Source organism: Oncorhynchus keta, chromosome 4 (assembly GCF_023373465.1).
Source record: "Oncorhynchus keta strain PuntledgeMale-10-30-2019 chromosome 4, Oket_V2, whole genome shotgun sequence".
Lineage (NCBI taxonomy): Eukaryota > Metazoa > Chordata > Actinopteri > Salmoniformes > Salmonidae > Oncorhynchus > Oncorhynchus keta.
The window spans coordinates 26,199,739-26,220,440 of record NC_068424.1 but is presented as its reverse complement, the minus strand read 5'-3'; the positions used below and the strand labels follow the sequence as shown (position 1 = coordinate 26,220,440).

Sequence of the window (20,702 nt, the reverse complement as noted above, 5' to 3'; positions counted from 1 at the left end):
GGAGGAGGCAGAGCAGTAGAGGGATGTTTGTTTGGCTTCAGCAGCTGTCCCAAATGGCACCCTAGTCCCTGTATGGAATAGGTTGCCATTTGTGAAGCAACCAGCTCGTTATAGCTATTCAGAGGTGGTACCAACAGGGCTTCTGTGGATGCCTTTTAGGTCAGGCAACGAATAGGACAAAACTATTTTAAGCAGGCATAATAGGTCCCATGGTTGTATAACTAACTGAAAATGTAAATAGGTTAAATTATTTGTGAGCAGACTTGATTAACAGGTACAAACATGTTTAAAACAAAAACCAATGTGAAAATAAGTCATTGTTTGAGAACATTTTGGTATGTTTTTTAATAAATTAACATTCATTCAAAATACAGTGCCAAAGGAACATGATGCAGCCAAACATGCTAGTAAGGTTTGTCATGAAGCACCTGTGCTCATGTTTAAGGTAGGAACCATGAAGCAGCTCCGTCCGCTCCTTCCCTCCCATACCACCCTCCAGTCGTTCTCCACTACCGCTAGTGGTTGCCTGGACAATTTCCATAGCAACAGCACTGGGCCAGCCCTCCTTCCCAGACCCAATCAGCAGCAAGATTCCTCAGTATTTCACACAAGAAAATAATCTGATGGGGGGTGGATACCTAAACACAATCACACTACAGTAATGTCTGATTTAAAATTAAAAAAACACTAATACAAAATAGAACCTGGTTTTCCCCCACACTAACAGTTTTTTTTAAACATGAAAAATATATATTTTTATATATATTTCAGCAGCTTAGGGGGAATTTATTATATATTTTTTTAAATGCATGAGCCCAAAAATCTATAGTTGAGAGTATTGAGATAGCGTGAGGGAGGCGTGTGTTGTTGCAGAGACCCGCGCTTGTCAAAAATAAAGAGCCGGCATAAAACCTCCCATCACGACGATGAGATGGCGGTTGGTTAGGGTGAGCTCAGTTCTGTAAACCGCTGGCTGGCTCTGTGGAAGATCTGTGTCCAGAGAGATTGACTAAGGATGCCTCCCAAATGGAACCCTATATAGGACGCTACTTTTGGCAAGAGCGCCACAGTGCCAGCTTAACAAGCCTATGGTTGCCCTTTGTGCCCTGGTCAAAAGTAGGGAGTCAGGTGCCATTTGGGACACAGCCAGAGACAGGCAGGTGTGAGCAGGGGACTAGAGGAGTGAGGGGAGAGGCAGGGGGTTGCGTGTCTGGAGCAGAGGTGAAGAAAAAGGGAGAAAAAAAAAAGATAGTGACTGGACCTGCAGTCACCACCTAGAACCCCCCCTAACACTTGGCCCTGTATGTTCCTATACTAGGAGCATCCCAAATGGCACCGTATTACCTATTTAGTGCACTACTTAGGGAATAGGGTACCATATGGCTGGGACACAGGCCACGTGTCCCTAGGAGAGATGGATGTGGGTTTACAACAGTGGTGATAGAAGAGAGAAAGAGGTGGAGACCAGGAGGATTTTGGTACAGTTATTCCAAGGAGCTTTTCGCCAGTAAGTGCATCACAAATCAGTCAACTTTCAATTATCACATTGTAGAAACAGTATAACAGACTTGAAGTTGCAACGGACAAAAGAAAAAAACAAATCTACTTTTTTTCCCATATTACTTTTTAGTTTCTCCTATATTTTCAATGTCTGAGGCTTTGTATAAGCTTGTTTGTCAGCAACAGCCAGCCAGCAGAACAGCCTTGTAGCGCTCAGATCCCTTTGGAACAGACATCAAACCTACCCCTCTGGCTTTCAGGTCCATCCCTCGACACGTCACACCCAGAGTTCAGAGGGCAATTCGGGGACTCCGTTTGGGGGCAGAGAGGTGGAAGGTTAAGAGCTATATGTGAGGGAGGGAGACCATCTCCCCGTCCACCTCAAACTCCTCAGCCCCGTCAGGGGAAAACAGGTAGGTGGGTGGTTTCCACGGGGATTCTTCCAGACAGGATGGGTATAGCTTCCCCACGGCGCAGCGGAAGTCCTTCCCCAGGTCCCAGAGCACGCGCTCAGACACGGGCTGCTTGAGGTACCAGCGGTCCAGCTCCAGGTCGTACTGATAGATGGCGTACTTGGCGCGTTCGTTCATGTGAGTCTCCCGCATGAAGATGCACAGAGCGCCAAGGAGCACCACGGCCCGCACGCACGGGTCCGAGTAGCGCTTGGCAGGGATGTTGGCGGCCAGGCGCCACTCGTTCTTGCCGACGTCGTAGATCTCCACGGTGACGGAGGAACCGTCGATGGTGCTGGTGGGCATGCGGACGCCCGAGTTGGAGACAACGTGGAGCCCCCCAATGTAGAAGATGAGGTCACCGAAGGTGGCAGCGGAGGCGAAGCAGCGACTTGTCTTCCTCATGGCCATCTCTACCCAGGTGTCAGCACGAGGAAAGTAGCAGTACATGAGGTCATGGGTCATCACGTAGATACAGTCGTGGGCTGCTACGGACGTGGTCCAGTTCCAGGCGCAAGGGAGGGGGCTCATCATAGCCCACTCGTCTTTCTCACAGTCATAGCGTTCTACGGTACGTTTATTTAGCTCCCCGCCTACGTTGTCACCCCCGATGGCGTAGATGTAACCCTCGCAGTAGACCAGAGAGGGCTTGATGCGGGCACATAGCATGGGCGTCTTAGGCACCCAGGCATTCTGCTGGGCGTCAAACCAGAAGAAGCTATCCACTGAGCGGAACACTGCCTGTTGCTTGCCGCCGCTTTTCCCGTGGTTGGCGATCGAGTTCTTCAGCGGGATTTGCCCGCCGGCAATGAACACGTCGTTGTCGGGTGTGACGAGCGTCCCAACCTTCTGGAGGTCGCCGGGCGGATTGCTGAGCTTGTAGACCTTCTCGGCCTGCGGGCTGTAACACACCACCGTGTGGTTGGGGCCCGCCATCACCTGACCCATGTCAGATGGCCACTCTGACGTGGCCTCCATGAAGATAAGCATCTCCTCCTTTGTCATGCCAAGGCGGGGTTTGAAGAACTTGGGCATGGACTTGTAGAGGCCCTGCACTACGACAGACTTGTCGTTAGGCGGTAGGCCCTGGAACCAGGCACGCTGAGTCACCTCGGAGAGAGCGTCGATGCGGATCTGGCTGAGAACTGAGGACAGGTACTGGGACCTAGCCTCCATGTTATACTCCAGCCACAGCATGGCAGCCTCCCTCACAGTCTCCTCCTAAGATAATATTTAAACATCAAACATACTACATTGTGACAACACCATGGGTATCAGTTTTACAAGCAGTCATTTTGCGTAGCCAGAAGCCGTATTCTTATCCCCTAGGGGTAATTTGCTTTACAGCTCAGGGATAAGAAATACACATAGAACCAACATTAAGACGAAGTAAAAAACAATTAAAAAAAAAAAAGTATACATACCGGCAGGAATATTTCTAAGTACGTAGAAAGTACATTAGGTATGTATAACCAGAGAAGTGTACCCACCTTCTCTACGTTGAGGTTGTCTGAGCACAGCACGTCGACCAGCAACTCATGGGACAGCTGTAGGAAGGCCTCCTGACGGTAGACCACGGGGAACTTGTGTTCCACCATGCGCTTGGCGCTCTGCTTCAGCTCCACACAGGAGAACAGATCCCCGATGCTCAGCATCCGGACACAGTTGTCTGCATGGATCTTCTTCACCAGGTAGTCCCTGCACTGCAGTAGCACATCCTCTACCTAGACAGGGAGGGGGAGGGGGTATTATAGAGAAATAGCTACAGCTTAAAAAACAGCAAGATCAACATTGTAATTATATTACTAAGAGTCACAACTCAATTAGGCATATACACACACATCCAGTGATCAGAAATAGGAGGGTCAGTGATGTGATGAGACTCATAAAGACAGACAGGACACGTCTACCTCTGTAGATCAGTAGAGTAATGTTGAGACCCAGAAGGGGAGGGGGGGGGAATAGGAGACTGGTACCACACCTGTAGGAAGCAGGCGGTCTCATAGAGTGGCTCCACGGTGCTGTCATTGATAGCCAGGTTGCCTGTATAGGCGTAGGTGATGATGATCTGGAGAGTGGCAGGGTCCACGTTCTTCAGGTGAACATTAGTCTGTTTACTCTCAGACAGACCACTCATAAACATTGCCCTGGAGAGGGAGAAAACAGGGTCAGTAGTCAGACAGCTCATCAAAATGTTGTTCATTTCAAAATGGTTGAAGTCAGCAATTTCACATCTTCATTAAGACAGTAGTTTGCTGCTATGGGCGAAGTAACTCATTCGTATTGTGACAGATACGGAGCGTGACATATTAGACAGTCATCTACAACAGGTTCTCAAACTTGGTCCCGAGGCCCCCTCTGGGTCCATGCGTTGGTTTTTTTGCCCTACACAGCTATATTCAAATAACCAACTCATCATAAAGCTTTGGTTATTTGAATCAGCTGTGTAGTGCTAGGGCAAAAAAACATGAGGCCTTGGACAAGTTGAAGATTGCTCTACAGCATCCTTTTTTCTGACTGGGGATCCAGCATAAAACAAATCAGAGGTAGGTAACAGACTCCCAACAACCCCAGTTGGACTTCTCAGGCACGAGACCCAGTGACCAGACCACAGCATGCTCCCTCCACGCTGTGGCTTAACCACACACCAGCCAGCTTGGCATACCCAGCCCTCTTCGTACCCCCCCGCCTCCAGGCCATCCTGACACCAACACAGCTGTCTGTGACACCACCTTTCTCCTTTAAAAAAAACATGGCACCAAAACCTGTGAGTTTATGCTGCTTTACAGCAGGGCCCTGGGCTGGATATTACACAACCTTGCAAGCATCCTCTGTCACTAGCTTACCCCTCCCGCATGCCCCCCACATGCGCCCCCACCAACCCGGCTCTGCTTGCCTGCGTGACAAGGGTTCCCTTACTAATATAAGTACGCCAGAGCCCCCCCCGGGCCCCTTTAACTGCAGCAAGGAGGGTAAAAGGGAGGAGAGCCAGAGAGTGCCAAGAGGAAGAGAAGGGACACCTCCTGGGGGGGGGGGGCAGAATGCGTCAAGAGCAAGAGAATGGATACCTCTGTGAACCCAAGAGGGGAACTGCTTTGCATGTTGTCACCGGATACCGAGTGGTGTGCGTGGGAATCGGTGAGGACGAATAGGTGGGTGTGAGGAGAGCAGCCAGTAAATGTGTCTGCTGGATCTTTACTACTGTTCAAAAGACTAGGCTACATAAGCTCTTGTCGTGTATATATAGTACCAGTCAAACGTGTGGCATTTCTTTATTTGTACTATTTGACATTGTAGAATAGTGAAGCCATCAAAACTATGAAACATATGGAATCATGTAGTAACCAAAAAAAGTGTTATTTTAGATTCTTCAAAGTAGCCACCCTTTGCCTTGATGACAGCTTTGCACACTTGTCATTCTCTCAACCAGCTTAACCTGGAATGCTTTTCCAGCAGTCTTGAAAGAGAACCCACATATGCTGAGCACTGGTTGGCTGCTTTTCCTTCACTCTGCAGTCCAACTCATCCCAAACCATCTCAATTAGGTTTAGGTCAGGTGATTGTGGAGGCCAGGTCATCTGATGCAGCACTCCATCTTGATCAAATAGCCCATACACAGCCTGGAGTTGTGTTGGGTCATTGTCCTGTTGAAATTAAATTATAGTCCCACTAAGCGCAAACCAGATGGGATGGCGTATCGCTACAGAATGCTGTGGTAACCATACTGGTTAAGTGTGCCTTGAATTTTAAATAAATCACAGACAGTGTCAGAAGCTAAGCACCCCCACACCACCTCCATGCTTCATGGTGGGAACTTCACGTGGAGATCATCCGTTCACCTACTCTGAGTCTCACAAAGACACAGTCGGAGTAACCAAAAATTTGGATTCAGACCGACATGACAGATTTCCACCAGTCTATTGTCCACTGCTCGTATTTCTTGGCCCAAGCAAGTCTTCTTATTGCAGTCCTTTAGTAGTGGTTTCTTTACAGCAATTTGACCATGAAGGCCTGATTCACGCAGTCTCTTACCTAGAGGTCAACCGATTAATCTGCCTTTTTGGACGCCGATTACATTGCAATCCATGAGGAAATTTGGTGGCAGGCTGACCACCTGTTGCGCGAGCGCAGCGTCAAAAGGACCTTGTGGCTGCAATGAGGCAAGGTAATGTGCCAGCTAGCTTTAAACTTATAGAAAAACAACTACTAGATTAACTAGCTTGTCCTGCGTTGAATATAAATCAATGTGGTGTCTGGGGTTCCCCAGGCATCATCTCCTCTGCAGTGCTGCACTTCAGCTATGTAATGTTGTGCTTCTAAATGAGCCCCCTGGGCCTACCTTCTCTTGAGCCACAGACTCAAGTTGAGTCATTCTTTTACTACCACCAAATAGTGATTAATAACTGACAAACAGAAGTAGGGTCTGACATTTAAGGGACAAACAGTAACACATATCTATATTTCTTATAACAAAACACTGTTTGACCACGGTTGTATCCCAAATGGCACCCTATTCCCTATGGTGCCTGGTCAAAAGTAAGGCAATAAAAGAAGGAATTGGGTACCATTTGAAACGCACACTATAACTTCAGGGAGAACATGGTACGTGTAGCCTAATCCTAAGAGTGTCAGACTAATGCTTGTCATGTTTCCAACATAGGTGAATACTGGAAAGCAAAATGTAGACCTAAATCAACCATTTCACAGTTCCATCTCCCCAAAACACACATTCTACAGTAAGCCCAGGAGTGAGTCACAAATGACACAATGTTCCTTACGTAGTAAGAAGTGCACTATATAGGCAATAGGGTTCCATTTCAGACAGGCCAGGAGTGACTTAGTGGGTTCCCAAACAGGCTTGCTCAGGCAGGTCGAGGGCTAGGTCTACATCATAGGCACAAGCTGCTGAACTGTAGTACTTGTACGTAACATTCTGCTGAACAGAACAATCCAGAAGACTCCACAGTGACTCACCTGAAATAGCAGCTACATGTGACCAAGACCATCTTGTGACAGTAGAGTGCACTACTAGGGCCTATGGTGCACTCAAAGTAGTGCACTCAAAGTAGTGCACTCAAAGTAGTGCACTCAAAGTAGTGCACTCAAAGTAGTGCACTCAAAGTAGTGCACTCAAAGTAGTGCACTCAAAGTAGTGCACTCAAAGTAGTGCACTCAAAGTAGTGCACTCAAAGTAGTGCACTCAAAGTAGTGCACTCAAAGTAGTGCACTCAAAGTAGTGCACTCAAAGTAGTGCACTCAAAGTAGTGCACTCAAAGTAGTGCACTCAAAGTAGTGCACTCAAAGTAGTGCACTCAAAGTAGTGCACTCCGCAGGTAACAGCGAACGGCGTTAACTCACCTGAAATAGGAGCTACATGTGGCCAGGACCATCTTGTGACATGGGAACTCGTTGTCCTCCACCAGCAGCACCACGTCAGTCAGTAACTTCTGCTCATAGAAGAAGTTGAGCTGCTCCAGCAGGGAGACCGCGTAGTCCATGTTAACTGGCCTGCGCTCACTGAGATCCGACATGGTTGCATCCCATGAATCGCGCCCCAGTTTCAGCAGTTCAAGCAGCCGGTAAAAGAACCGGGCTCCAAAACCAAATGGGGGGGGATAAATAACCTAAAAGCTACTGCAGACACCTACAGAAAGAGACCCCGCTGCTTTGTGATGACTGATGTCGGCAGGCAGACAGCGGTGATGACTCAAAACCAACCCGGGGGGGGAATGTGCCAGAATAAATCAAAGTGACAACAGGGTACAGAGACCCCTCTGCTTTGTGACACCACCGTTGGCTGATGTCGGCAGGGCAGAACAGAGCAGGGGTGTTGACCAAAACAATACGCAGTGTCCCAGGACCAGGATGAAGACCTCTGCAGCAAAAAAACTAAAGTAGCAACTCCTCCTTCTGTTCCCCTGTTATGGAAGAGAAGACATGATGCAGGGTGATCAAAATCAGGTTGGTTCCCCTCTTAGTGTTAATTAATAGTGGCGCAGGAAGTTACCCTCCAACTGGGCTCTGTCTAAGTCCTTGGTGTGGTCTCTAGAGCCAAAAACCAGTCAGTGCTGGTGCTTCAATGTCGGCTGTGTTTGTTCTTCGTTGCTCTGTATAGCCCAGATAGACCGGTCTCTCTCAGAGCAGACAAGACAGGCAGGCACAGGGGACTGGATGGAGGTAGTGGGGACAGGAGATGCAGACTGGCTGTGGTGGTGATAGTGATGCAGCTAAATCAGTGCTGGGCTGAAACACAGAACAGAACAAATCAATAAAACCACTTTCCATAGATCAGATCAGGCCCAGGACACAGAAAACAGGGCTGCTCTCTATGTAGAGCTCTTAACCAGGGGCCCATGAGAAGCTGTTCAAAAATAGTGCACTATGTAGGGGATAGGATGCATCAAACAAACAGCCAATAACAGTCTAGGGGAGGGATACAGGACAGATAGACAATAACATGTTGTTCCCAACATTTCTGTGTATAAATACTTCCGGTTAACATATTAATCTCCTCACTTACAACATTTTCCAGAAATATGCTACGGAACATTAAGTGCATAGCAGGCCGAATACTTCATCCAATAACAGAGAATCTGCTTTTCAGGCAGACAGTCTCCTCCTCACCATTCTCCTCACTCCCTGCCTGTCAGATCAGCCCACATCCCCAATCACTTCCACATGAGAAAAGTGCATCGTCAACAATCTGGTCTCCCCTGGCAGGTCCCCCCATCACTGGTGCCGCTTGGAGAGACTCATTGCACTCACTGACAGCCAGACGGACTGTCTGTCAAGCAATTAAAATGGGAGAGACCCTGATAAAACCAACTGTCAGATTAATTTGTTGATAACAGGGCACTACATAAAAAGTCTACTTAATAATCAAAACACAGAACATGCTTTTGGCTGTGACTTCAGAGCTGTAAGCTACCGCCACTCATTGTGTGTCCCAAATGACACCATATTCCCTTCATAGTGCATTACTTTTGACCAGAGTCCTATGGGTCCAGGTCAAAAGTAATCTCATAAATAAGGAATATGGTTCCATTTGGGACGCATCCATAATCATATCCTGGATGACTTCAGCCTCCATCTCTGGCATGTTGCCATGCTATCAAAGCAATCCATCCCATTGGCTTTAAGTCGTGTAGCTTACATTATATGCAGTCCTACCAACGACAAACTAAGGGCAATTGCTGACAGAAATAGCAATTTAGCCAGGTAAACCACGTGGGTGGTTACATGTGAAAGGCAAAAGATTATCAGGCCTTCAATAAGTGAAGTAGTTGAATTACAACCGTTGTTATCAGTTATTTCTCCACTCTGGGACATGGTTGGTGGTTAGTCATTAAGAACATGGCCACAGCAGTCTGTTAAATAACCCTTTTATTCCACGCGTTGATGATAGCCAATTTGTCCATCCATTGACATAGCTAGCTACCTACGTCAATCTTGAAAGGCAACAGTGTGAAGTAAGCATTCTTCTAAGATAAACAAATTAACATGGACCTGTACATACAGTCCCGAGCTGGCAACATTGGTGACCACGCACCAAAACACTGTACTACTATTAGTAGGCTGATGACGTGAGCCATCTCACTTCACTTGCCAATGGGTGAGTTATTTCTAATGGCCCAGTGCCCCAGGTGGGCAGAGTTCACACATTTTAGACCATTCCATTGGTCCTTAAGAGTTTCTATGATACTTTCACATACTTTTTAACCAGGAGTTCTGGAAGTAGCACTGACGAGCCAAAAGTGATCCCTGAAATTGCATACTAAACCACAAGTGTGTAGATATTTGCACCATGTTATTGCTCTCTCTCTGCTGTGTATGCATCTTACTATATGTCACTTAAATGGCGAGGGGATGAAGCTCATTGGCGACAAGTCGAATTGCTAGGGGCTGGCTCACATAGGTGAAAAATAGAGCAGCACAGCTTCTAGAAAACAGTTGTTTTCAAATTAGGGATCCTGTGGCTAATTGAAGACAGACAGTAGTTTCAGAGCATGTGTTTAAGGGAAATCTCCAACCATTTGGTGCACCAGCCATGCAAAACGAACTGGCCCAATGATTTGTGCTCTCCTCACAACATGGGACATAAAGCTAGCTAACCTAAATATGACTTACTTTCACCTGTGTACTGATAAAGACATTTTATTGTAGGTAGCTAATTGCCTGACTATTGTTAGCCAACTAGCTAGTGGTTGGTTAGCAAACTCATCTAACGTTAGCATAGCCAGCTAACAGGTGCCATCTGTAACCTATAGAGAGCAATAGTAATGGCGTCTTTTTGTAGGCACTAACTCTACCATGGCTGATTGGCCAAAGCCTATGGGGAAATAAATAGGATTTGGGGATAATGACCGAAAATAAGTTGTGGTAAACACAGGTTTAGGAGATATACAATTTGTTCTATAAGAACCTTCAGCTTACGTCACTTGGTTTATTTTGAAACATACTAATAATCAAAAAACGTAACGATTTCCTAATTCATAAAGGGCATGTTGACTGCTATTATACCGTAGAACAAAACGTATAATAACTCCTAAGCCTGTGTTAACATCTGACCTTATTTTCGACGTTTATGCAAAAAAAAACAACAACATTAATTTACCCCATAGGAATGGCTGAACTTAAGAGCTAACTCATTTCCGGTTTTTAGGACTACAAGATGACAATCTATTGACTTTAGAGCGCTGAAAATTCTTAACGGTTACCAAATTATTTGTGGGAGTTCTAGGAAACTGGGCAATAATTAAAATGCCTAGCCAGCTAGTAGTTGTGTGACTAACGTTAGCTATGTTAACTATTTGTATTACAGGACATCCTTACTGCTAGGCCACATTACGTTACCGTCACCAAGTAGTAAAAAAAAATGCTAGAAGTTGATTGGCTAACCTGGTGACTAATTCCATGGTGATAATTCAAATTCAAACACTTAGCTAAATTAGTTCAACTGGTTAGCTAGTTAATGTTATCAAGTTACAGTAGATACGTTAGTTACTTTGTCGGTGTTAGCTAGCTAAACATTCTGGCTAGGTTAGCAAGCTAGCGTTAGTTGGCTGGGTTACTGCCCAATTTTCAAGCTAGCTACTTCCCAGACCCCCCCATCCAAAACATGGATAAGCAAGCCAGGCCTTCAGTGGATGTGGTGACTGATGGGAGACTAGTTAGTTTACTCACCTTTCTTTTCGAACCATTTATCCCAAATTAGACTTGAAAGCTTGATTGCCGGATCCCACACAGTCTAATCGCTGCAACTATTAGCTATTGTCTACAGTAATGTTAGCTTGATCATACATCAACAAAGGCGGCAGTTGCGCGTCCCTTCCGGGTACTTCTTGCCCGGACTCGGGAATGAACGTTACTCCCACATATATATCCTGCCAACCAAATTATTCAGATACCTAACTATAGTGATGAGGTAGGTCCGTATAGTTTCCAGCAGTCTCATAGACCTAGCTAAGCAAGCAGGTAAATAACAATATCCAACGTAAGCAAGCAACGTAGAGCTAGCTATGAAGGGTTAGCATTTGCTAAGCTCGTCAGCTAGGTTTTAGACGTCGGCGTTAACTAGACTGTGAGCTGGCTAACAAGCAACCGTTACATTACTAGAATGAGCTAGCTATGCATGAATGTATGGCTGTTAAGATATTAAACAAACATATTTCCTCACACTAGCTAATTTAAGGAAATATGCAATAATCGATGCCAACCGGTCTTTTCTTGCTATTACAGAAAGTATCTAGCTCCGGAAGCCGAATTTACACAATTAAGGCCGCGAGAGGCAACCAGCAAGAAACCTTTCTCGACAACGCAGGCGCCGCGCAAGACAACAGGGGCCAAATGAGGATACTGGGCACGCGCCCAAAAACCGTCTCAGTTAGGGGATTATATTAATGCTCCGGACATGCCCCGGTTGTACCGGGTTAGCGTTGATTGCATTCGATTTGGAACCGGGACATCCCGGGCGTGAGCCAGGTGTCCTGTGCGGGCGACGGCAAAGGCGGTTTAAAACAACAGTGACGTAGGTTAAAGAGGCAGTGCAGTTAAAAACGTATTTTCCTATTTTTTTATGATATATCCACACTATGAGGTTGATAACACTGAATTTGTGAAGATTATGATAATGACATTTTTGTGTAAGAAGGAAAAATGCCTGGAATTTCATGTATGTGGGTTGGACCTTCTGGCCCACATCATTAGTCACAATATGATCTGAAAGTACTCAGACCCCTCCCTTGACCCTTTCCACATTTTGTTACTTTACAGCCTTATTCTAAAATGGATTAAACAGATGTAAAAAAATTATATATACTCAAATATCACATTTACATATGTATTCAGACCATTTACTTAGTACTTTGTTGAAGTACCTTTGGCAGCGATTACAGACTTAAATCTTCTTGGGTATGACGCTACAAGCTTGGTACACTTGTATTTGGGGAGTTTCTTCCATTCTCCTCTGCAGATATGTTTTCCCCTATTTTCACATCATTGTAAATAAGAATTTGTTCTTAACTGACTGGCCTCCTAGTTAAATAAAGGTTAAATAATGTGGAAAAAGTCAAGGGGTCTGAATACTTATATATATATATATATATATATATATATATACAGTACCAGTCAAAAGTTACACCTACTCATTACATGGTTTTTCTATATTTGTACTATTTTCTACATTGTAGAATGATGGTGAAGGCATCAAAGCTATGAAATAACACATATGGAATCATGTAGTAACCAAAAAAGTGTTAAACAAATCAAAGTATATTTTTTATTTGAGATTCTTCAAAAGTTTCCAACCTTTGCCTTGATGGCAGCTTTGCACATTCTTGGCATTCTCTCAAACAGCTTCATGAGATCTCTCAAACAGTTTCAATTAACAGGTGTGCCTTGTTAAAAGTTAATTTCTGGAATTTCTTTCCTTCCTCCTTCTTAAACATACTTTGATTTGTTAAACACATTTTTAGTTACTACATGATTCCACATGTGTTATTTCATATTTTTGCTGTCTTCACTATTATTCTACTATGTAGAACGAGCATCAGAGCCGGTGTAGTAGGATTCAACCGTAGTCCTGTTTTGCCTGTTTGACGGTTCGTCGGAGGGCGTAGCGGAATTTCTTGTAAGTGTCCGGATTAGTGTCTCGCTCCTTGAAAGTAGCTCTAGCCTTTAGCTCAGTGAGGATGATGCCTGTAATCCATGGCTTCTGGTTGGGATATGTACGCAACGATCCTGTGGGGGCGAAATCGTCCATGCACTTATTGATGAAACTGGTGACTGATGTGGTATACTCTTCAATGCCATTGAATGAATCACAGAACATATTCCAGTCTGTGCTAGCAAAACAGTCCTGTAGTTTTAGCATCCACGTCATCAGACCACTTCCTTGATGAGCCAGTCACTGGTACTTTCTGCTTGAGTTTTTGCTTGTTTTTGCTTGTAAGCAGGAATCAGGAGGATATAATTATGATCCGATTTGCCAAATGGGGGGCGAGGGAGAGCTTTGTACGTGTCTCTGTGTGTCTGGAGTAAAGATGGTCAAGAGTTTTTTGTATGACATGCTGGTAGAAATGAGGTAAAACGGATTTAAGTTTTCCTGTATTAAAGTCCCCAGCCACAAGGAGCGCCACTTCTGTGTGAGCATTATCTTGCTTGCTTATGGCCTTATACAGCTAGTTTAGTGTGGTCTTAGTACTTGCATCAGTTTGCGGTGGTAAATAGATATCTATGAAAAATATAGATGACAACTCTCTTGGTAAATAAGTGGATGGGCTCTAGACCAACCTATCAGCCAATCGGGGCTCTGTATCTAAATATCTTCACATTTGTTTCCGAACACCCATGTGATCAGACTGAGCATTTCAAAGGCCAAAGGAGGCTCAGGGAAATAAATTAGAAAAATATATATTTTGGAGTTATTTTCGTTAAAGAAGCATACACAGTGATTTATTAGACATAAAGTGATGATTTAAAAATAAAATGAAAAAGACTGCATGGGGGCTTTAAGCACATGGAGTAATGACTAAGATTTGGGCTTTTCACATGCACAAAACCGCTTTATCCGCCTCCTCAATTAAAAATAGGTTGAAAATTCGAACATATATTTTCTGTAAAAGAGATTCATGTTTATGAACGATGCACCATGCTGCAATGGTGACCATATGACCAAGAGGCGCAGATTACCGTTCGATTTGAGCACAGCGCGACTCCCTCACCGCCTTCGCCAAATCCCGTGACGGGCCATAGCCGGGTTCAACTCGGGGCAACTTAATCGAATCCCCTCAGTCCAACTTCAAATGTCTCTCCAAGGCAAATGGCGCCCTCTTCTGGGAGAAATGTAAAAAAACAAAACAAAAAACAAATTAGGAGCACAGGTGTGATCCATAAAACTGATTGAACGGTTAGGGCAGTAGATATCCGTAGCTCAAACTATTGAAGATTAGATTTTTAGTATAATTCTGAAAGAGTCTACCAAGTAAAATTACTCAGTAGGATGCTCTTTTGATTGTGTGAGACAGTGAAGGGGGAAAAAAGTGTTTCCAATTTGTAGTGGTAACGTTGTGAAGTAGGCCTCATCTCGTTTCCAGCGCTTTCATTTTGATAATCGTTGGATACATCAGAAAATGGACGGTAGGCCAATCAAATTTCCCTGTCAAGTGTTCTCAAAGTTTAAATATGGATATAAATGTCAGTGTAGCCTGGTCCTATATCTATTTCTACTCTTGCCAACTCCATTGCTGTCATTGTTTTACCTGGAAACCCAACGTTCAATTGGGTAGAATTCTACGTCGTGCAGAAATTAGCGTTTGAATCAGGAAAGTTCCCGTCGGGTTTCCAGGAAAGTCCAAATCTCTAGACACAATGTGTCTGACACGAGGCTACTATCAGTGTGCACCAATTATTTGTGATTCTGCAGCTCTCTGAATGAACTGATATGATCTAAAACTTTTTATATATATATATATATATATATTCACACTGATTATTCATAACATAATGGAATGACAATGATAGTATGTTTTCTTTTTAATACAGAAGGGAGCAAACACCAACAGTCGATGGAAAGCGGTCAGCAAAACCAGCGGCAGGTCAATCACCCAAGGCCCTTCTTCTATGTTCAGCCGGCTTCTCAACCTTACTACAACATGTATCATCATCACAATCAGTGGCATAATATGAATAACCCATACAACCACTATGGCTTACCTGGTTCTGGTAGGCCTACCTTTCATGTTTCTTTCTTTGTGTCCCAAATCAAATGGCACCATATTTCCTATATAGTGCTGTAGTGCACTGCTTTGGACGTGAACCCTTTAGTGCACTATATAGGGCAAAACTGCCATTTGCGACACAGTTTTTCTCAAACCATAATTTCAGTGGATTATGGATTATTAGTGTTTTATTTTTCTGGGATGCAAATATTTTGCTGCATGGTCATTGTCTTAAAAAAAAAAAAGCTTATGTTCTCCGCAGGAGTTTATCCCTTTGGACGTCCTAGTCCATACATGTCCACATACCCATACATGCAGTATCCTGGTGGATATGTTGTCCCACACGCGCCACACATGCATCCAGTTGATTACAGACGCATGTATGAACCACCCCATTTTCATCTACCTCCTGTGCATGACTCCATGTTCCGCCAACAGCAACACCACCATGTATGTATGTATGTATTCTTGTGCACAGATGAATAAGGCTATTTTATATATTCTCTCTTATTAATTAGTTAATTCACCACCACCAGGATCACACCCAGAGAGAGGTGGTCTGTTCTGAGGCTCAGACGGACCCGAGTGATGCGCTCAACAAGCTCATAGAATGTCTGGACAAACTCCGGGCCAACGAGATGCAGGGTTCTGAGAAAGAGCTGGATTCCGGTGTCGTTTCACAATCTTCCGGAATATCCTCACCAGATGGGGAAAGGAAATCTTGTGAGGTGGTGGTGGGGGGAGACATACACAGTGGTCATGGAGCCTCTTGTGGTAAATTGGAAGGCAGCCAATTGCAGTCGTCTCTTCCGATGGGCAGGTTGTTCAGCGTCGGTAACTCCACGACGGCAGTCTATGACGGTGAGTCAAGCCGAAGCCTCGGCGGGCTGGGTAAGGAGGGCTGGGCTGTAGACTCTGACGAAGACACCCCATTGGACAGCTCATCTATTCACGAGGAGCTTGAGGAGAACCTGGACCTGCAGAAACATGCGGAGGAGTCTCTTCATCGCTGTTCTTTGGAAAGTCTTTGCCTCCAGTCTGCTGTCTTGCAGTCAGAAGACAGCCCCAGACCTGAAAACATAGACAACGAGGCAGAGGAGGACAGCACCAATCCAGATGGTACTAGTTCCACTGAGGTACCTAGGTGGCAGGCCCACTGCTCCAACCTGCTCTCCACACAGTCACTACCATCCCCCCTAGCCTCTGACTGGCAAGCCTTCGAGGACAGTAAATGTGGGGAAGAAACATTTGCTGTTCCAGATAGGAAAGGTCTGTCTAAAATGGATGTTGACCTTTCCTACCAGATCCTCCATCTGCCCTTTGACAAGGTAACTTTTTACTATAATTGTCATCTTTATTTTATTTTTTTAATCTGCAGTGTTTGTTGAGACCTTGTAAGCATTTCATTTAGAGGTCGACCGATTGATTTTAACTGCGATACCGATTCTATTTGGAGAACCTAAAAAAGCCGATACCGATTAATTGGCCCTTTTTTTTTTTTTTTTTTTGTAATTAAAAACAAAACAATTGTAATAATGACAATTACAACAATACTGAATTTTAACTTAATATAATACATCAATAAAAATCTATTTAGCCTCGAATAAATAATGAAACATGTTCAATTTGGTTTAAATAATGCAACAGTGTTGGAGAATAAAGTAAAAGTGCAATATATGCCATGTAAAAAATGCTAACGTTTAAGTTCCTTGCTCAGAACATGAGAACATATTTAAGCTGGTGGTTCCTTTTAACATGAGACTTAAATATTCCAAGGTAAGAGGTTTTAGGTTGTAGTTAATATAGTATTTATAGGACTATTTCACTCTATACCATTTGTATTCCTTTAGTATTGCCAGTGTAACAGTATAGCTTCCGTCCCTCTCCTCGCTCCTACCTGGGCTCAAACCAGGAACACATCGACAACAACCACCCTCGAAGCATCGTTTACCCATCGCTCCACAAAACCCTTGCAGATCAAGGGGAACAACTACTCCAAGTCTTAAAGCGAGTGAAGTGTGAAACGCTATTAGCGCGCACCCCGCTAACCATTTCACATTGGTTACACCAGCCTAATCTCGGGAGTTGATAGGCTTGAAGTCAAAAACAGCGCAATGCTTGAAGCAGAGCAAAGAGCTGCTGGCAAAACGCACGAAAGTGCTGTTTGAATGAATACTTACGAGCCTGCTGCTGCCTACCACTGCTCTATCAAATCATAGACTTAATTATAATATAATAAAACACAGAAATACGAGCCTTTGGTCATTAATATGGTCGAATCCGGAAACTATCATTTCGAAAACAAAACTTTTATTATTGCATATACCCTGACTGCGTGCAATGAACGCAAGAGAAGTGACACAATTTCACCTGGTTAATATTGCCTGCCAACCTGGATTTATTTTTAGCTGAATATGCAGGCTTTAACATATACTTCTGTGTATTGATTTTAAGAAAGGCATTGATGTTTATGGTTAGGTACACGTTGGCGCAACGACAGTCCTTTTTCCGAGAATGCGCACCGTATCGATTATATGCAACGCAGGACACGCTAGTTAAACTAGTAATATCATGAGCCGTGTGTAGGTAACTAGTGATTATTGTTGTTACTTTATAAGATAAGTTTAATGCTAGCTAGCAACTTACCTTGGCTTCTTACTGCATTCGCGTAACAGGTAGGCTCCTCGTAGAGTGCAATGAGAGGCAGGTGGTAGAGCGTTGGACTAACGTTAGTTAACTGTAAGGTTGCAAGATTGAATCCCGGAGCTGACCTGGTAAAAATCTGTTGTTCTGCCCCAGAACAAGGCAGTTAACACACTGTTCCTAGGCAGTCATTGAAAATAAGAATGTGTTCTTAACTGACTTGCCTAGTTAAATAAAGGTATATAAAATAAAATCTGCCAAATCGTTGTCCAAAAATACTGATTTCCAATTGTTATGAAAACTTGAAAATCAGCTATTCCGAATAATCGGTTGTCCTCTAGCTGAATTGTATTCTCTATATTATGACAAACTTTAATTGGATTTAATTTGGACAAGGTTCTGACAGCTGGAGCGCTGCAGAAGGACTGCTCTGCCAGCTCCAGCTCTGCTCTGCTGTGTGGAGACCTCCAGGCTTCCCTGTCCTCCAGCCGGATCACTACCACCTCCACCCCAGCCCGTCACCACTACTACTCCTACTACTGCCCCCCACAGACAGCCCACGGAAGGCTCAGCGTCCTCAGTCCCTCCCTAGATGAGCTCTCGTCCCGAGAGGAGATGTTCTCCACCGACCTGGAGGACATGGATCGGTTTCCCAGAAGCTCCATCTACGCAGGGAGGAGGTTCCCTGCGGAGGTCGAGCACCTCAGAGAGCCAGGGGTCAAGAAAGTGTGTCCTAAGTCCAAGAAGCTTTTGTGCGCCTGCTGTGGCTCGAGCCTGTTGAAAGGAGGGGCGAGCAGGGTTAAAGTTCATCACAGCCCGAGGGTGTACGCTGATGATGAGGCGGGGGATTCTGATGACGTTGTCGAGCAGGAACAACAGTCTGCAAGGACGCGTGATGAGAGCGCGCACCCCACTAGGGTGGTCGTGCAGAAGCACTCTGTCCCCAAGAAACACCAGCCTCTACACATCCAACAGCATCCCAAACCCAGCTTTAAGAGAGGCCAGTGTAGAGAGGCTGTCGGACCAGAGGAGGAGGAGGAGGAGGAGGAGGAGCAGCAGGAGGAACCAGAGATGGTGCTGGTGAGATCAGAGCTGGAGTATTATGAAGGCCATGTGGTGGAAGGTGGGCAGGATGCAGGGGATAAGGAACACAGGACATGCAAAGGTAAGTATTCTTTGTAAAAAATAGATTCACTAGAACGGGCATAGAACCTCCGACTGTTGCAATTTGATTAGTAAACTAATGGGTTCACTCTAATGGCCCCAAGTATGCCCATTAGGGCATCATTGACTTAAATATGGACTTCCATTGAAATAGGAACATCGCACTACTCACGCATTATTGGGGCAAGAGTTGGCTGATTTTGATTTCCCTGTACACTAAACCATAGATCTGCTCTCTCTAGATGGTCTATGCAGAGAGGGCATTGAGACTTCAGAACCGGGTAGGTGGGATAGGGGTAGGGCCAAGCCCAGACGAAAACCACACGCCTCACTGCAAGGTAATATAAACCAATCCTGATCAATAGATTTTAATGGATATTCTTTAGCTGTCCAAAGTACCTACAGCGTTGACCTGGGGCCATGTGTCAAGAATCTGAGAAGGTGTGCTGATCTATGATCAGCCCCCCTGTCCATGTCACCTTCTTCGTTGTGATCCAAAATGCAAAGCGGACCCTAAATCAACACTCAAACGCCTGACACGTATGTCTTCAGATGTGTTTTCCATGAATGTGAGAGCGTAATGTTCAGGTCTGGTTGTTTTCAGAAAGACTGGCACTGAGGAAAGCTCTGTGGAAGCCATTGGTGTACCAGAGAGTGCGAGATGAGGAAGAGGAGCCAACACGATGTCACAGGGGAAAAGGTAATGTTTTTTTCTTTAATCTTCTGCTGTTCTTTCACTATTGCCAATACTTGGGATGCATCCTAAATTGAGCCCTATTCCCTTTTTATAGTGCATTAAGACCTTGCTGTGTTATGTTGGCGTATTAATCTTTTTCTAATTTTCTTCTGCTTCTTCCAGGGTCCACCAAGAGAGGAGACACAAGATGTTAATGTCACACCATTGATCAAATAAAATGGCACAGAAAAAGAGCATTTAGTAGATTGCACAATATACATGGAAACTTATTTTTTGGGGTGATAAACCAAGGAGACTTGGTTGAAGTCTCCTTGGTTAATAAAGTACACTTTCAGGAGGTCCATAGACGCAGCCTGTTAGCTAGCACTGTACTGTATTCTTTGGGGGTTAAATACCTACTTATTCACCAGCACAGGGTTGGTGGCTTTGAAATGTTGATTTGCGTGACCAGTGTGTGCATTATTAAAAAGAATTTCATTGTACCTGGCTGTGGTTTATTACACCTGTTAGTAAGTGTTCATATGGTTTGGAATGATATCAATTTTACGCTAGAAAATTATAGAACTCGATAAATGGCAAATATTAGACTACTTGACATGAGACAATGCTATTGCCATGTAGGATTTTGTCAGTCGACCATAGCAGTTAAGTTGCTGACAGTCTAATTTAGACTACGATTGCAAATTACAGTTACTGCTTTCAATTACTGACGTGCAAGCTAGTTTTCGTTAGCTTTATACATTTACTGGTAATGATGCAAGTGAAAACAACGGGCGAGATTGTTTTGCATGGCCTGGTGCCCCGGTGCCTGGAGATTTAATTTAAGGACCAATGGAATGTTCTAAAATACCAATCTCAGCCCACCTGTGGCACCGGGTCATGCAAAAGAAACTTGCCCAATAAGCGCCATCAAATGTATTTATAAAGCGCTTCGTACATCAGCTGATATCTCAAAGTGCTGTACAGAAACCCAGCCTAAAACAGCAAGCAATGCAGGTGTAGATGCACGGTGGCTAGTAAAAACACCCA

At 44.6% G+C, this 20,702-nt stretch overlaps 2 protein-coding genes across 2 annotated transcripts; one reads left to right on the top strand and one right to left on the bottom strand.

The window, feature by feature from the left end:
• Positions 1-326: 326 nt before the first annotated feature.
• LOC118372100 (kelch repeat and BTB domain-containing protein 2-like) lies at positions 327-11,914 on the bottom strand. Its single transcript, XM_035757869.2, has 6 exons — positions 11,136-11,914; positions 7,960-8,195; positions 7,311-7,870; positions 3,934-4,099; positions 3,443-3,676; positions 327-3,173 (listed from the first exon to the last, which is right to left on the bottom strand). The coding sequence occupies exons 3-6, from the start codon at positions 7,481-7,483 to the stop codon at positions 1,845-1,847; spliced, it is 1,902 nt and encodes a 633-aa protein (XP_035613762.1). The 5' UTR covers positions 7,484-7,870; positions 7,960-8,195; positions 11,136-11,914; the 3' UTR covers positions 327-1,844.
• Positions 11,915-14,292: 2,378 nt separating this feature from the next.
• LOC118372089 (bucky ball-like) lies at positions 14,293-20,155 on the top strand. Its single transcript, XM_035757860.2, has 8 exons — positions 14,293-14,588; positions 14,994-15,173; positions 15,432-15,619; positions 15,706-16,497; positions 18,209-18,977; positions 19,219-19,314; positions 19,581-19,676; positions 19,836-20,155. Exons 1-8 carry the CDS (start codon positions 14,582-14,584, stop codon positions 19,865-19,867), a joined length of 2,160 nt encoding a protein of 719 aa, XP_035613753.1. The 5' UTR covers positions 14,293-14,581; the 3' UTR covers positions 19,868-20,155.
• Positions 20,156-20,702: the final 547 nt, after the last annotated feature.

What these genes read in the sequence shown, in the direction of transcription:
- LOC118372100 (XM_035757869.2), bottom strand. Translation starts at nt 7,483, where the DNA reads ATGTCGGATCTCAGTGAGCGCAGGCCAGTTAACATGGACTACGCGGTC. An exon ending in ACATGTAGCTCCTATTTCAG is followed by an intron (nt 4,100 to 7,310) that starts GTGAGTTAACGC and finishes CTCCCTCTCCAG; the next exon opens with GGCAATGTTTATGAGTGGTC. An exon ending in ACAACCTCAACGTAGAGAAG is followed by an intron (nt 3,174 to 3,442) that starts GTGGGTACACTT and finishes ATATTATCTTAG; the next exon opens with GAGGAGACTGTGAGGGAGGC.
- LOC118372089 (XM_035757860.2), top strand. An exon ending in CTATGGCTTACCTGGTTCTG is followed by an intron (nt 15,174 to 15,431) that starts GTAGGCCTACCT and finishes TGTTCTCCGCAG; the next exon opens with GAGTTTATCCCTTTGGACGT. An exon ending in GGAACACAGGACATGCAAAG is followed by an intron (nt 18,978 to 19,218) that starts GTAAGTATTCTT and finishes TGCTCTCTCTAG; the next exon opens with ATGGTCTATGCAGAGAGGGC.